Source organism: Mya arenaria, chromosome 6 (assembly GCF_026914265.1).
Source record: "Mya arenaria isolate MELC-2E11 chromosome 6, ASM2691426v1".
In the NCBI taxonomy this organism is placed as follows: domain Eukaryota; kingdom Metazoa; phylum Mollusca; class Bivalvia; order Myida; family Myidae; genus Mya; species Mya arenaria.
In genome coordinates this window covers 52,423,841-52,438,103 of record NC_069127.1, presented here as the reverse complement: position 1 = coordinate 52,438,103, position 14,263 = coordinate 52,423,841, and the positions used below count along the sequence as shown (strand labels likewise).

The 14,263-nt window shown below is 35.8% G+C and overlaps 1 protein-coding gene across 1 annotated transcript in view; it reads left to right on the top strand.

Moving 5' to 3' along the window:
* Window positions 1–14,263, top strand: part of LOC128238510 (uncharacterized) — a 29,171-nt gene that overhangs the window by 5,495 nt on the left and 9,413 nt on the right. Inside the window, exons 5-19 of the mRNA XM_052954498.1 lie at window positions 1,634–1,789; window positions 2,092–2,214; window positions 2,674–2,868; window positions 3,300–3,512; window positions 6,051–6,224; window positions 6,501–6,623; window positions 7,384–7,599; window positions 8,748–8,890; window positions 9,245–9,491; window positions 9,974–10,207; window positions 10,851–11,015; window positions 11,260–11,388; window positions 12,156–12,335; window positions 12,574–12,713; window positions 13,892–14,072. Coding sequence (XP_052810458.1) covers window positions 1,634–1,789; window positions 2,092–2,214; window positions 2,674–2,868; window positions 3,300–3,512; window positions 6,051–6,224; window positions 6,501–6,623; window positions 7,384–7,599; window positions 8,748–8,890; window positions 9,245–9,491; window positions 9,974–10,207; window positions 10,851–11,015; window positions 11,260–11,388; window positions 12,156–12,335; window positions 12,574–12,713; window positions 13,892–14,072 — 2,619 coding nt within the window. The remainder of the gene's footprint in view (window positions 1–1,633; window positions 1,790–2,091; window positions 2,215–2,673; window positions 2,869–3,299; window positions 3,513–6,050; window positions 6,225–6,500; window positions 6,624–7,383; window positions 7,600–8,747; window positions 8,891–9,244; window positions 9,492–9,973; window positions 10,208–10,850; window positions 11,016–11,259; window positions 11,389–12,155; window positions 12,336–12,573; window positions 12,714–13,891; window positions 14,073–14,263) is intronic.

Here is a 14,263-nt window from a genome sequence, read left to right as displayed (position 1 = left end):
GAATCAGTTACGTTATCAATAAATATTCCACACCACTGAGGGTCATATGACATTATAAGGACCGGCCAGCCAGCCCCTGAAGGTGTTTATGGACCGAGGCGTTAGCCGGACCGGCCAAACTCTGAAATGGACCGCTGACGTCATAAATAACTGGATTTTTATTAAAATTCATTGATATACCGATCAACTTTATATACACAAAGAAGGGATATATTTATTTAAGGTATAATATTTAACAATATTTTGGATGTATTTATTTCAGGTGGATCCAGTATTGGGGTCGGCAAAAGGATAGCTGGTACCGATCAACTGATCAACATGATTAAGTCTGCATGTATTTTTATAAGGCGGATCCAGTATTGGGGTCGGCAAAAGCATAGCTGGTACCGGTCAATTGATTAACATGATTAAGTCTACATGTATTTTTTAAGGCGGATCCAGTATTGGGGTCGGCGAAAGCATAGCCGGTACCGGTCAATTGGTCAACATTATTAAGTCTACATGTATTTATTTTAAGGTGGATCCAATATGGGGCTCGGCAAAAGCATAGCCGGTACCGGTCAATTGATCAAAATGATTAAGTCTACATGTATTTATTTTAAGGCGGATCCAGTATTGGGGTCGGCAAAAGCATAGCTGGTACCGGTCAATTGATCAACATGATTAAGTCTACATATATGTATTTTAAGGTGGATCTAATATTGGGATCGGCAAAAGCATAGCCGGTACCGGTCAATTGATCAACATGATAAAGTCCACACGTATTTATTTTAAGGCGGATCCAGTATTGGGGTCGGCAAAAGCATAGCCGTACCGGTCAATTGGTCAACATGATTAAGTCTACATGTATTTCTTTTAAGACGGATCCAGTACTGGGGTCGGCAAAATCATAGCCGGTACCGGTCAATTGATCGACATGATTAAGTCTACATGTATTTATTTTAAGGCGGATCCCTTACTGGGGTCTGCAAAAGCATAGCTGGTACCGGTCAATTGGTCAACATGATTAAGTCTACATGTATTTATTTTAAGGCGGATCCCTTACTGGGGTCTGAAAAAGCATAGCTGGTACCGGTCAATTGGTCAACATGGTTAAGTGTACATGTATTTATATTAAGGCGGATCCAGTATTGAGGTCGGCAAAATCATAGCCGGTACCGGTCAATTGATCGACATGATTAAGTCTACATGTATTTATTTTAAGGCGGATCCCTTACTGGGGTCAGCAAAAGCATAGCTGGTACCGGTCAATTGGTCAACATGATTAAGTCTACATGTATTTATTTTAAGGCGGATCCCTTACTGGGGTCGGCAAAAGCATAGCTGGTACCAGTCAATTGGTCAACATGATAAAGTCTACATGTATTTATTTTAAGGCGGATCCAGTATTGGGGTCGGCAAAAGAATAGTCGTTACCGGTCAGTTGGTCAACATGATTAAGTCTACATGTATTTATATTAAGGCGGATCCTGTATTGGGGTCGGCAAAAGCATAGCCGGTACCGGTCAATTGGTCAACATGATTAAGTCTACATGTATTTATTTTAAGGCGCATCCAGTAGGGCGATCGGCAAAAGCATAGCCGATACCGGTCAATTGGTCAACGTGATAAAGTCTACATGTATTAATTTAAGGCGGATCCAGTATTGCGATCGGCAAAAGCATAGCCGGTACCGGTCAATTGGTCAACATGATTAACTCTACATACGTTGATGAGACGGATGACAAAGACTCTGTTACCTTCTTTCTCAATTCAAGTGCCAACCCAAGCTGGTTAGAGTTAAATACAGGTCGGAATGTTTATTTGTATAGTATGCTTATTATTGTGAAGTGATATTCATGCTAAAGTATATTCTGATGAAACTGCCTATGTTATTTGTTGTTTGTTTCGATGTACGGTATCGAAATTAATGCTGTTTTTAATTCAACCCATAAGGAGCAATATCAGAATTGTAGTGTTTACATGCAAACTCCATTATCAGAAATACTCGTTAACTTACTTTTAAAAGACATATGGCGCACATAAAACCAGTTGTTTGGATTAAAATGATAGTTTTTACATTGATGTTTTTCATTGGTTATGTCTTTCCAGCCAGCGGTGCAATAACAGTGAATTCAACACTTGCGTCAGAAGCAGAAACATCACATAATATAGAGTTTTGCGTACAAAACAGGAGAAATTTGACCAACTGCTCCTCAATGTCCATTACAATTTGTAAGTTTATTGAACTGGTCAGCGATTTGAGTTCAAGACTAAAATAACAATTTAAATTGACACTCTTATTCAAAATCAGTACATGCTCATGTATAACAAACTAAATTTTGAGTGATTAACTACTTCCTAGAAAATATATTTATGTAAAATATTAATAACTGATAACAAAATTGTAACCTTGTATTTAATAGCTGAACACGCATAACTAATATTTGATCGGTAAATGCTACAAGATTTTGTGCGATCTACTATCGCCTCAAACGGTAGTAATACCGTGTTTTCTGCACGTTTCTTTCAAAATAAACTCGGTATCCTTCATAAGTACCATTGTTTTCGACATTTATTCATCCTTTTTGGTATATAATACAATTGTATTAATTGTGATAAATCTTAATTGGGAGTAAGAGTCAATCCAGTGCTGCTTTTCAACACCTTTTTCATTCATATCAATATTTATAGATGGCACCGAAATCACAAATTCACCATATAACGTTTCACTGCACGAGAATACGGACGCCGCCAAGGATTTGTGGGATGTTAATGGTACAGTTGATGTAACTTACACGTGCTTCGATATTTATACTTGTTCGGAACTATCTGCTTTTGACCATTGTTTGGTGAACGATAGCGGTGTAGACCTCGTGACTAGTACAGGTTTGTAAGCGTTCACAATTGCGTTAATTTTGATATGCTAAGGTAAGGGTTACGCTTAACATATGGTTACGTTGAGGTAAGGACACTTCAAACTACAATCGCGTGATGAAGACATTGCATTTGGTTTTCTTTTATGGTCATGTATTAAATATCAGAAGCGAGACATAGTAAACAGAAGCGAGACATAGTATTAGCCTCAAGGCTTTCTTCTCAATTCTGTGTACACTATTGTTTTGTGCATTAGTTACATGTTCTTTGTTTCAATGCAATACATATTTGGTCTTTGTTAATTTTGATTATGCTATAATATGTTGAACTATACTAATTGTTAATATTATATCGAAATAAATATTGTTTAAACCAAATATCAGGTTTCAATATCATTCTACTGTTGCCATATTCCAATTAACTTCAAAACACTATTACTGCAGGATCAAGAGTTTTCAAACGTGAATGCAAGGACAAATTGTGTGATGAATGCGACATTACCCAACACTGTGTTGATAAAAATGAAACATATCCCTACACGGTCACCTGTAGCAAAAGCTACGACAACAACTACCCTGGTTTTACAACTGGATTTGCATCGAAGTCAGCAAGTGTGACTTTCTATGCAGATAAAGCTCCTTCGTTTGAATACGAAAGTAAGTAAAGTTTCATTGACACGTATTCTCAGATACAGTCTCTTGTTCTGAACTCTACTTTTATTTTAAAACTGGAATTGCGTCGTATGACTGTTGTAACTACATTCGTATTTCACAACGTTTGTGTTGGAATACTTAAACCACAACTGAATTTACAACAGTGATTCAGTTTCAATATGTATGGAGCTTTTACATTCGCAGTAGACGAAGTTGAAATTTTGCGCTCTGCAGAAGTCAATCATAGGATAATATAATCATTTTATGTTAGCTATTTGTTTTCGATAATATGGTTTAGAATTGTATTACAGAATAGGGTCGAAATGCGTGGTCAAAACGAGGGAAATATGTGCAATTAATATTCGGTACGGGTATAAAAACATAATGTTTAAGTCCCGTTATGATTTAATAATGTATACTATTGTTTGTGCATGTTTATCCAAATGACTTCTCTTTACCTTTTGGACCTTTTTCAACTCCCTGAACGATAAAAATGTATTTATTGCTAATACAAAATAGCATAAAAGTATGGCCCAATCCTTTTGCATGCTTGATTTTATAATGTCGGTCTTAACACTGTGTTGAAATTTGTATTGATATTGTCATTGTCAAAAGTGTGCTCATGCAATAAAAAATAATTAAATAAAAAAAAAGTATAATCTCAATATTAATCTACATTTTGCTATTCGCCGCGATTGAAGCATAATGTCCACTGCGTATATTTCTATTATTTTACCCGCGTGCAACCGCGTCAACTCTCGTTTGCGCGTCGTTGCGAAGTGATTAATAAGTGTAATGTAGGAAACTAAGGTAGCTGTCAAATTTCTGAAGGCTTTTTCTTGTTTCCGTCCAATAAATATAATTCTAGTCAATTTTAAACTCATACAAACTCGACACGTAATCTACAAATCTTGATTCGTAGTATTGATCCCTTAAATTTGTGCCTTGTAACTGTGAAAGTATTCAGACGCTTTCGCACCTTATTCGCAAAAATCAAAATTTCGAATGTTTTCGTTAAACTTGTGTGACTGTGAAGAAATAATGTAGTGAATAAAACTGAGCAAGTTTTTAATCGTTTAACTTTGCTTTATGTCCTGGTTGTGTATTAAGTATTTATATCAGAGCAATGTTCTGAATTAAAAATACTTAATTATTATTTTTTTAAACAAACAGTCAAAATTCCAGCGACATATTTATCAAGTTTTGTGGATGAGATTTTTATCCTAGCAATCGAATGAAATTTATTCTGTGAGCACGGTTCAATTTACGTGTACACTTTTATATTTGTACGTATGATACCTAATTAAATACCTGCAAATCGCGGTAAGCCTTATCGAGGCGATATGCCACGTGCACGTTTTCGAATCACGCAGTAGCAGGAGATGAACGCGGCGATAACGCGCACCACCACGTGTGTCTACTGCGGAATATATCGCCGCAATTTTCCGCGATGACACAATCTTGCCCGCGGCGATAACGCGCACCACCACGTTTGGTTACTGCGGAATATATCGCCGCATTTTCCGCGATGACACAATCTTGCCCGCGGCGATAACGAGCACCACCACGTTTGGCTACTGCGGAATATATCGCCGCAATTTTCCGCGATGACACAATCTTGCCCGCGGCGATAACGCGCACCACCACGTTTGGTTACTGCGGAATATATCGCCGCATTTTCCGCGATGACACAATCTTGCCCGCGGCGATAACGCGCACCACCACGTTTGGCTACGGCGGAATATATCGCCGCAATTTCCGCGATGACACAATCTTGCCCGCGGCGATAACACGCACCACCACGTTTGGTTACTGCGGAATATATCGCCGCAATTTTCCGCGATGACACAATCTTGCCCGCGGCGATAACGCGCACCACCACGTTTGGTTGCTGCAGAATATATCGCCGCAATTTTCCGCGATGACACAATCTTGCCCGCAGCTATAACGCGCACCACCACGTTTGGTTACTGCGGAATATATCGCCGCAATTTCCGCGATGACACAATCTTGCCCGCGGCGATAACGCGCAACACCACGTTTGGCTACTGCGGAATATATCGCCGCATTTTTTCCGCGATGACACAATCTTGCCCGCGGCGATAACGCGCACCATCACGTTTGGTTACTGCGGAATATATCGCCGCAATTTTCGCGATGACACAATCTTGCCCGCGGCGATAACGCGCACCATCACGTTTGGTTACTGCGGAATATATCGCCGCAATTTTCCGCGATGACACAATCTTGCCCGCGGCGATAACGCGCACCACCACGTTTGGTTACTGCGGAATATATCGCCGCAATTTTCCGCGATGGTGTACTCACTTTTATATTTTCCTTTAAATATTTATTCCTAAATGGCACTGGGACTTCAAGACTACAAAACTCTCTGAAAATGACCCGCTGGATTAATAAATGACAAAGGAAGTTGCAACCATGTAGAAATGAGATAAAGAAAAAACATACAATTGATGCAGGTATTATAAACTACTATAAGAACTAACTTACAAACCATTTATACACCCTGGCCTTTTCCAGAGGGAAATGCTACCATTGTTTTCAAGAATAATTCAGTTGAAGGAACGGTGATAAACAAAATTGTTAGCGACCCCGTAGATGAGCCGGACGACAATGATCGGCTGAATTACAGTCTTAAAACCCCACCACGACCCTCTTGGATACATGCTAACATTCTATTTGATCTAGATAGAGGTAGGTAGTATGACAAAGCATTTACTGCATTTATAATGAAACAGTTTTGTTTCAAATGAAGCTGTGTGTTTATTTTGCTTAATCAAGTTTGCTTAAGAAAATTGATTGTCATGAATTCAAATTCGGTTATTAAGTAAACAAATGTCATAGTTTTGAGGAATGTAAATGTTCAACAAAATTGGTAACCATTTCTGGCATGTTATTGTTCAAACTATCAGTATATACTTATTTAGTAAAGTAGTATTTTTCTGTTAATACTGTTACATTCCTTTTCAGTCACTGGAGAAATAAAAGTTAATCAATCCCTGGAAAAAGAGTTTTCATATACGTTTGAAATGGAAACATGCATTACTAACAGACGGCAGTTTAAAGTCTGTAAAAAATTAAGCATAACATTGTGTACGTAGAGTTTTTAATTATGCTTCATTAGTTAATATAGATAATAGTGAGCAAATTCAGTGAAAAGGAAAACATCCTTTTGGAAACACAAATAAATAAATAATAATAAATGAAAGCACCGGTTTAATTGACAGCATGGGTGATGTGTGTCTAACTGTTTTAACGCATTCTAGCTTAAGCATTAGCCTTATGTTCAAGATTATTTAGATCATTTTCATTGATTATGATAACCTAAAAAGAACAAAAGGTTTCTTGTAAATTAGGTACTCCGCCGTGGTAAACTATCGGGATGTCAAGTATCCGAATGGTTTGAATGTTGGACTTGTAATATAGATTGTTTTTGGTTAATTTGCTGTTGGGTAATTCCAGAGTCAATACAGCTTTTTAAACAAAAACAATTAAGTCCGTAAACAATGTGTATACTATTTTCAGCGTTTTACTAGTTTTGTTTGACCTTAAAAGATGATATGTCTGACTTTTCTGGAAAAATAGTTCGCGGTGAATTGTAATTCTTCATTTGTTTAAGCAATTCGAGATCTGAAGAGCAAGATTCCGGTAGTCCTTTATTTTATAAGATTTAGTTTACATGAATCCATGAGATTTCTAGTTAGAGTTTATATTGAAAAATGTAAATCTTATTTGTATTCAGTTAATTTCCTTCAGTTTCATCTGTGATTTCAGGCAGTTTAAAGGCCGAAAAATACCAACAACATGGACCTGATATGAAAGATATAAAACCACAGCATTATTTATACTTCAGGGGGCTGTTACCAGACACCGAACTGTTCTAATCAGGTGATTCTGGATTTGAAGGACACCCATGGTATCGATGGCCATGAATCTAACAATTCCCTCTTCCAAAATGAGAGTCCTCCTCCAACCGGTCATTTCACAGATTTCCGACCAACATGGGCACAGTTGAATTGGTACCTTGACAATGGGAACTTTGGTGAAGCAGCAATAAATAAGACTAGTGGTAATAACGTATTTCATTATATATGTCACAACTGTTAATAATAATAATAATAATAATAATAATAATAATAATAATAATAATAATAATAATTATAATAATAAGAATAACAATAATAATAAAAAAAACTTTATTTAAAGAAGGTAACACATAGGTAACATATTATAAATAAACATAACACACGCCTTATTTACAATGTGGCCTTCTGAAACACTTTATATTACTAAACAAAACACGCTCACAACTTAAAGGGGCTGTGTCACAGATTGGCACCAAAAATGTTTTTTCTGTAACGAATCTCACTGAAGGCGTATGAGTTACATATTCACAATGCCATCTTGTAAATAATTCATGAATGGTTAAAATCAGACACTATATAAGATCTGAAATGAAATCAGTGAAATACGATAACCAACGTCCTTAAATCTACATTCTATTAGATATTTTATCTGTAACGAATCTCAGGATAATAATCTAATAGAATGTGTAACGCTTTGATATCATAATTGTAAAAAAAAATGTACCAAAATGTAAAACAAAAATGTGCCGAAGACCGGGTTCGAACCCGCGTCGCCAAAATTGTAGTCCAGCGTCTTACTAACTGAGCTACAAAGGCTTATTCAAATCGGGTGACATAATTAAGCTAATACACCTACCTCGGTAATATCACGTGATAACACCGACTAGCCAATCACGCATAAGGAATGAATTCTACTTGGTAGACATACCCAGTAATCTGTTTTAATGGAAACATACGAAATAACTGCTAAACTTAAATAAATTATAAACTAAGTGGTACTTCAGTTAGTAAGTCCCAATGCATTGTACACATCGATGCCAAGTATATGACAGTTTTCGACAATTTTCTTTTTTTTCTCGCTATTTTATCATTCGTGAGACAGCCCCTTTAAAGAGAGAGAATGTAGGCAAAGCTCTTAAGTGACTTTTTCTATAACATGTTTTTACATTCCATTTATTTCGCTATGTTTGCTTTCTTTGTCATCATCTGTCTTAAGCAAATGATGAAAATCACAAATGCCTAGAAAAAGATACTCAACTGAAATAACAAGGAATTTTCGCCTTTTTCATACTTCTGAACACGTGCAGAAATGTATGCAAAATAAAATGAAATATACTATAATTTATTGTAGGCGAGATTTATCTGACTACGAATATCAGTATTTGGCCATCGTATCCTAGCCGCAACTACAACATGACGGTGACAGTGGAAAATACTGAGTCTTGTTACACTTCAACCTGCAATATGGAGGTTACAATCTTGTATACGAACTGGGTACGATCCATGCTATTTGTTCCCTATAAGTATTATTTTGAATAATACATTCCATCGAAAGTACAGATTATATTTAAAGTATGTTAACAGCAGTCTCGGTTTTGTTTCTTATTCATCGCCGCATTCATGTGTGCCGTGTGTATTTGTTGTCAGTATACATATGTATGCAAATATTTATTGTTGTTCATTGATCGTAGATTAAACACTGACATATGATCCAGAAAGAAAAAAAAACAGCAACGTCGGCTTGCAATGATCTTATATACACTACATTTTTAAGTTGCAGTTACCATTCTGTTATGTAGTATGTAAAATATGCCTAAGAAACTAAATTTTCTTTAATGACTTACTCAGCCCCTACACATCGCGAGCCTACTGGATAAGAATGAACGTGAAATAAGTCTCCATGAAGACGTAGACGAAGAAACCCTTTTACACGAGCTAAAGGTTTACGATTACAACTACGAACGTAGCTCAGATGGACATAATATCGAGGATAATGCCACGTGCTGGATAAAAGAAGTGTTTGATCAGTGGGGTGACAATGACACGGAACTGTTTGAACTTAAAATGAACTCAGCAAAGCCACATCAATGGGATGGTAAATTTGATTTCATTTCAAAACTCTTTTATATCTGAATATGAAGAGAGATGATTGAATTCTCCCATTTTCAGTGATTAATAGTAAGTAAAACTATTTGTTTATTTTGCATTTCTGTAGATATAATAAGTTACGGAGCTAGTAGGTGACCCGATATGGGATAAACGGGCTCGTATAGCAAATCGCAAAGCTCGAATCCGAATATGGTTTCCTGCGCCCCGTATATGCCATATCGGGTCATCTACTAACCACGTAACGTTCATATCACGTCGAAAACCTGTTAACATGTTTAAATAGTTCATTTATTCATCGGAATCGGAAAACAGACGCCATTTTAGTACGATATAGATTTGGTGACCTAATATGGAGAAATATGGGGTCACCGCGTGACCAATCCTGGACCAATGGCGATGCATCATTTATGTTGTAGGTGTGATCTCTCTCTCTCTCTCTATATATATATATATACATCCTATTTTAAGCGTATTCTTTGTGGAAACGGAAGTGTACCGTACAAAATTCGCCGTTCACGCCACCGTGCGGTTTTAAGCGAGATAATTACACGTGTCCCAAACACTCTGGCTGCATGACTCACAACGTGACTCAGTGGTATAACGTGTCGATTACATGCAAGGACGGCTATGGGGAAACGGACAATAAGAACTTCACTTTCTTTCCGTTACCCAACGAAGCTCCTACCTGGAGAAATTTACCAAGTAGGTATTTTATGCACCTTGTCAATAATTTTGTGGAAGCATTGCTCGCATTTTGTTCTTGTTTAATTTTATGATGCAAATTTTAGCGCGCTTCTTGGACTTTACTTGCATGCCCTTGTGAATTCATACAGCATGAAAATACAAATAACTTCCATGATTTTCGATCAAGTGTTCTCTATATAATACTCAAAGGACCAGGGGAATGTAAACAGAAGCTGAAGCACAGTTAACTGTACGTAGATCCTTTAAAAGGACACGATATATAGGTTTTCCCTTAAAGATGAAAAAACCGTATTATTTTAATGCATTTTTATGATTTACATGATCAAAACAAAATAAAACATTGATTTGTGTAAAGATGAAATATATAAGCCTTTTTCGATGGAATTTTCAATTAATTGTTACTTTTCCACAGGAAAAGTAGGCATCTATCAAGTTTTAGGCTCGGACCTCAACTTACTATAATTTTGTTTTCGATATGCCCGAAGACGCATCTACTTACATCGTTGAAAAGAAATCACAAGATAACATGCTTATGTATTCCATCTCTGAGCGATTACTCTCCAATTACAATATATTTCAACTCATGGATACCTTATACTGAAATGCGACATGTCATTAATGTATGGCTCATAACTTTCAGACGAAGTTACACTTGACTTGAACACTGGAAGCGAACATGACGTCATATTTTCAACTATGTATCAGGACGCAGAAAAGGAGAATCTTACTTATGAATATCAATTTTTGATGGACAACGGAAGCGCCGTTACGTATTTCAAAGGAGACTCTAGTGGAAATTATTACGGTTGTAATCATTTTCAATTATGTTAATATCATGATTTACATAGCAAAAGGTGTATGTTTGTAACTACTTTAATTAATGTAGGGTTTAACCGATTAATTTCCATTAATGTACTGGCAATTGGCTTGTATGCGAATCAATGATTGTATGTATATTGATGTGTGTTGCTTTACATTAAAACCTTTCGCCAGATGTACGGACTGGAATAAAACTAATAGCTCTGCTTACTTTCATAATTCAATTTCAGATCAGCTTGGAAACATTTCTTTAACAACTTTTTTAAAATATGTTCCAAAGAATTCCACATATCACATACAAATATGTGGACACGATAGACGGAATGAAATTTGTGAGATCCTAACCGTTAAACTTCAAGGTAAAGTTTCAAACCTACTAACTCAGTTCCTTGTTACTTTTACCATTGCCATACCGTCAATCCATACACGAACATAATGTCAACGGTTGTTGTGTTCTAAATGCTAAAATTATTTTTAATCCCATTGACTTTACCGCCCTAATGCTTAATAAATTGAGTAACTTTAAGAAGCTTTGCCACTGCATAATTTTGATGTGATTTAAACTTTATTTAGGTAGTTATACCTTCCCTTTTGATTTTCCAGGTAATCGTATTTGATTTAGATTTAAAAGTCCATTGTTTTCTTATTCACCATTCACTTCTCATGGACTGTTCTTTGAACAGGAAAATATATTAAATATGCACTCTTACTACCAATTAAGATGGAAGACAAACAATAGACTAGTTTTAATTTACATAAAAGGACGAATTAATATCGAAAACAAAGGTTCTCATGAAGGATACCATGTTAAATTGTAAAAGGGTGCAGAAAACACGGCATTTCTACCTTATGTTGATCACTGTATTTTTTAGGACCCGCCAGTCATATTATACGTGTGCGTTTTCAGTTATAAAATACACGGCTACAGTCTTGAAATCAGTAATCAATATTTTCCATAAATGCATTACAATTGCACTATTGAGAAGGCCTTTTAAGTTTATCACTCAAAATATATGTTTGTTATAGTGTGTATTGATTTAGGATACGTATGTCATTTCAATATTCCCGGTACAAGTTTTATTTTCTGACGATTTAAGTAACATTGCATTATCTTTACTCAAAATAGATTATTGTGGTAGCGTGCCAGTTTGTACCGGAAAACAAAAGACAGTAACTGAGGAAACGCCGATTGGATCAGAAATCTTTGATATTTCTACGTTTGTGACCAATTTAGACAGTTTTTCGGAAATCACATACAGCTTAACGGCAAAGCATTTGGATTTGTTTGTTGTTGACCAAGCAAACGGTAATTAAATTATAATGTATTTCAGTGAATATATGTTGTTCTATATATCAATATATGATGAAGACTATTCTAATGACCGAATAATGTACAAAAAATGTGTTTTTTATGTAAGACTTAATGTTATTTCGATTGGAACTGAGAAGCCAGGTAATAAAAGCGACAATCGCGAAAGCTTAAAATATGACTGAATTGTATAATGTTTCATTCCAGTATGTCTTTTCAAAATTGTTTTCTTCAGGCAAAGTCACAACAGCGGCCAAGCTACCAGCAAGTTATCCATCCACGGCATACTCTTTAAACGGGTTTGTGTCTGACAAATTTTCATGCCAACAATACTCCGTGTGCCCTCTAAAGCTTTACGTCACATACGTAAACTATGTAAGACACCTTTTTGTGTTTTAAATATAAAGATTAAAAAGTCATTTAATAGATAATTTTGAGCGAATAAGCAATGTGTGAAGCAAAATGGTAAAATACCATAAACGACGTACTGTAGACCGCTGTTAGTTGATTTTTCTTTACGCTGTGGCACCAACCCTGATTTTGATAGATTTGAACAAATGGAAATCATCATCATTATATTTCTCTAATCATTTATATATTAACATAGCAAGTTAAGTTGTACTGATTATGTTTGCTCATTAAAGGCACTGTACATCAGATTGGCACCAAAACAAAGTTTTTGTTCTGTAACGAATCTCAGGACAATTATTTGATAAAACGTTTTACTCTTTGATATCATAATTGTAAAGAAAATACCAAAATGTAAAATAAAAATCGAGTCTGAGACCGGGTTCGAACCGGTGTCGCCAAAATTGCAGTCCAGTGTTGTATCCACTGTACTACGAAGGCTTACCTTAAATGGTTGAAATATTTAAGCTTTATACCTAACTTGGTAATATCACGTGATAACATCGACTAGCCGATCAAGTATAAGGAATGAATTCTACTAGGTTGACATACCTAGTTATCTTTTTTAATGGAAAAATATGAAAAAAACTGCGAAAAAATAAATTAATGGTTAACTATGTGGAAATTCAGTGAGTAAGTTTCAATGCATTGTACACATCGATATCAAGTTTATGTCAGTTTTCGAAAATATTCTCTTTTTTCGCTATTTCATCATACGGAGTACAGTCCCATTATTGGTTCTTGTCAACATTTACATTACCAAATACGTGTTTGTATAAAACTACTTAAGGGCAAACGCTTTTTCCTTAAATCATTTCGCTATCTGGTTAAGCGGATAATTGGAAGCCTTCAACAGAAGTAAACCTACGTATTATTAAAAACTAAAAAGTATAAACATTTATTCAGACCTTGTAAGAGAATAGTTCTTTTATTGATAGAAAAAAGTAGTAAGGTCTTCAATCTGTGTATTGCAATAATAATTTAACAACAAAAGTTCAATTTTGCATTATACACTCAATATGCAAAGCCATATGTCGGAAAATGAGTTTAAAGAAACCTTCGGTTACGTTTTGAAATACGATTACTCTTAGTAATTCTAATTTAAGGATCACTAAAGAAAACTTCGAACTATTAACGTTTTACAGGCTCCGACAATTGGGAACCTACCGGCAAATGTATCCATACATGAGGACGAAAACACCCCTTTGACGCTATTCACTGTTGAGACGTTCGATTCAAATGCTGACGACGAGATCACGTGTTATATTACGAATCCTAACGATAATTTACCTTTCTATGAAGAGGAAACATTTTCAGGTTCGGGAGGTGCGTATGATATATGTTTTTTTTTTTTTTCATTCTCTTGGTTTATAATGTGTTCACTACTTCAACAGGACTTATGCTCTTTGACGACGTCAAATATGCATAGTGTATCCATACCTTAAATGTTAATTCCACTTCATGACTTTAAATTTGGGGGGGGGATCGGATAGGGGGTATTAAAGCATTTTCTACTT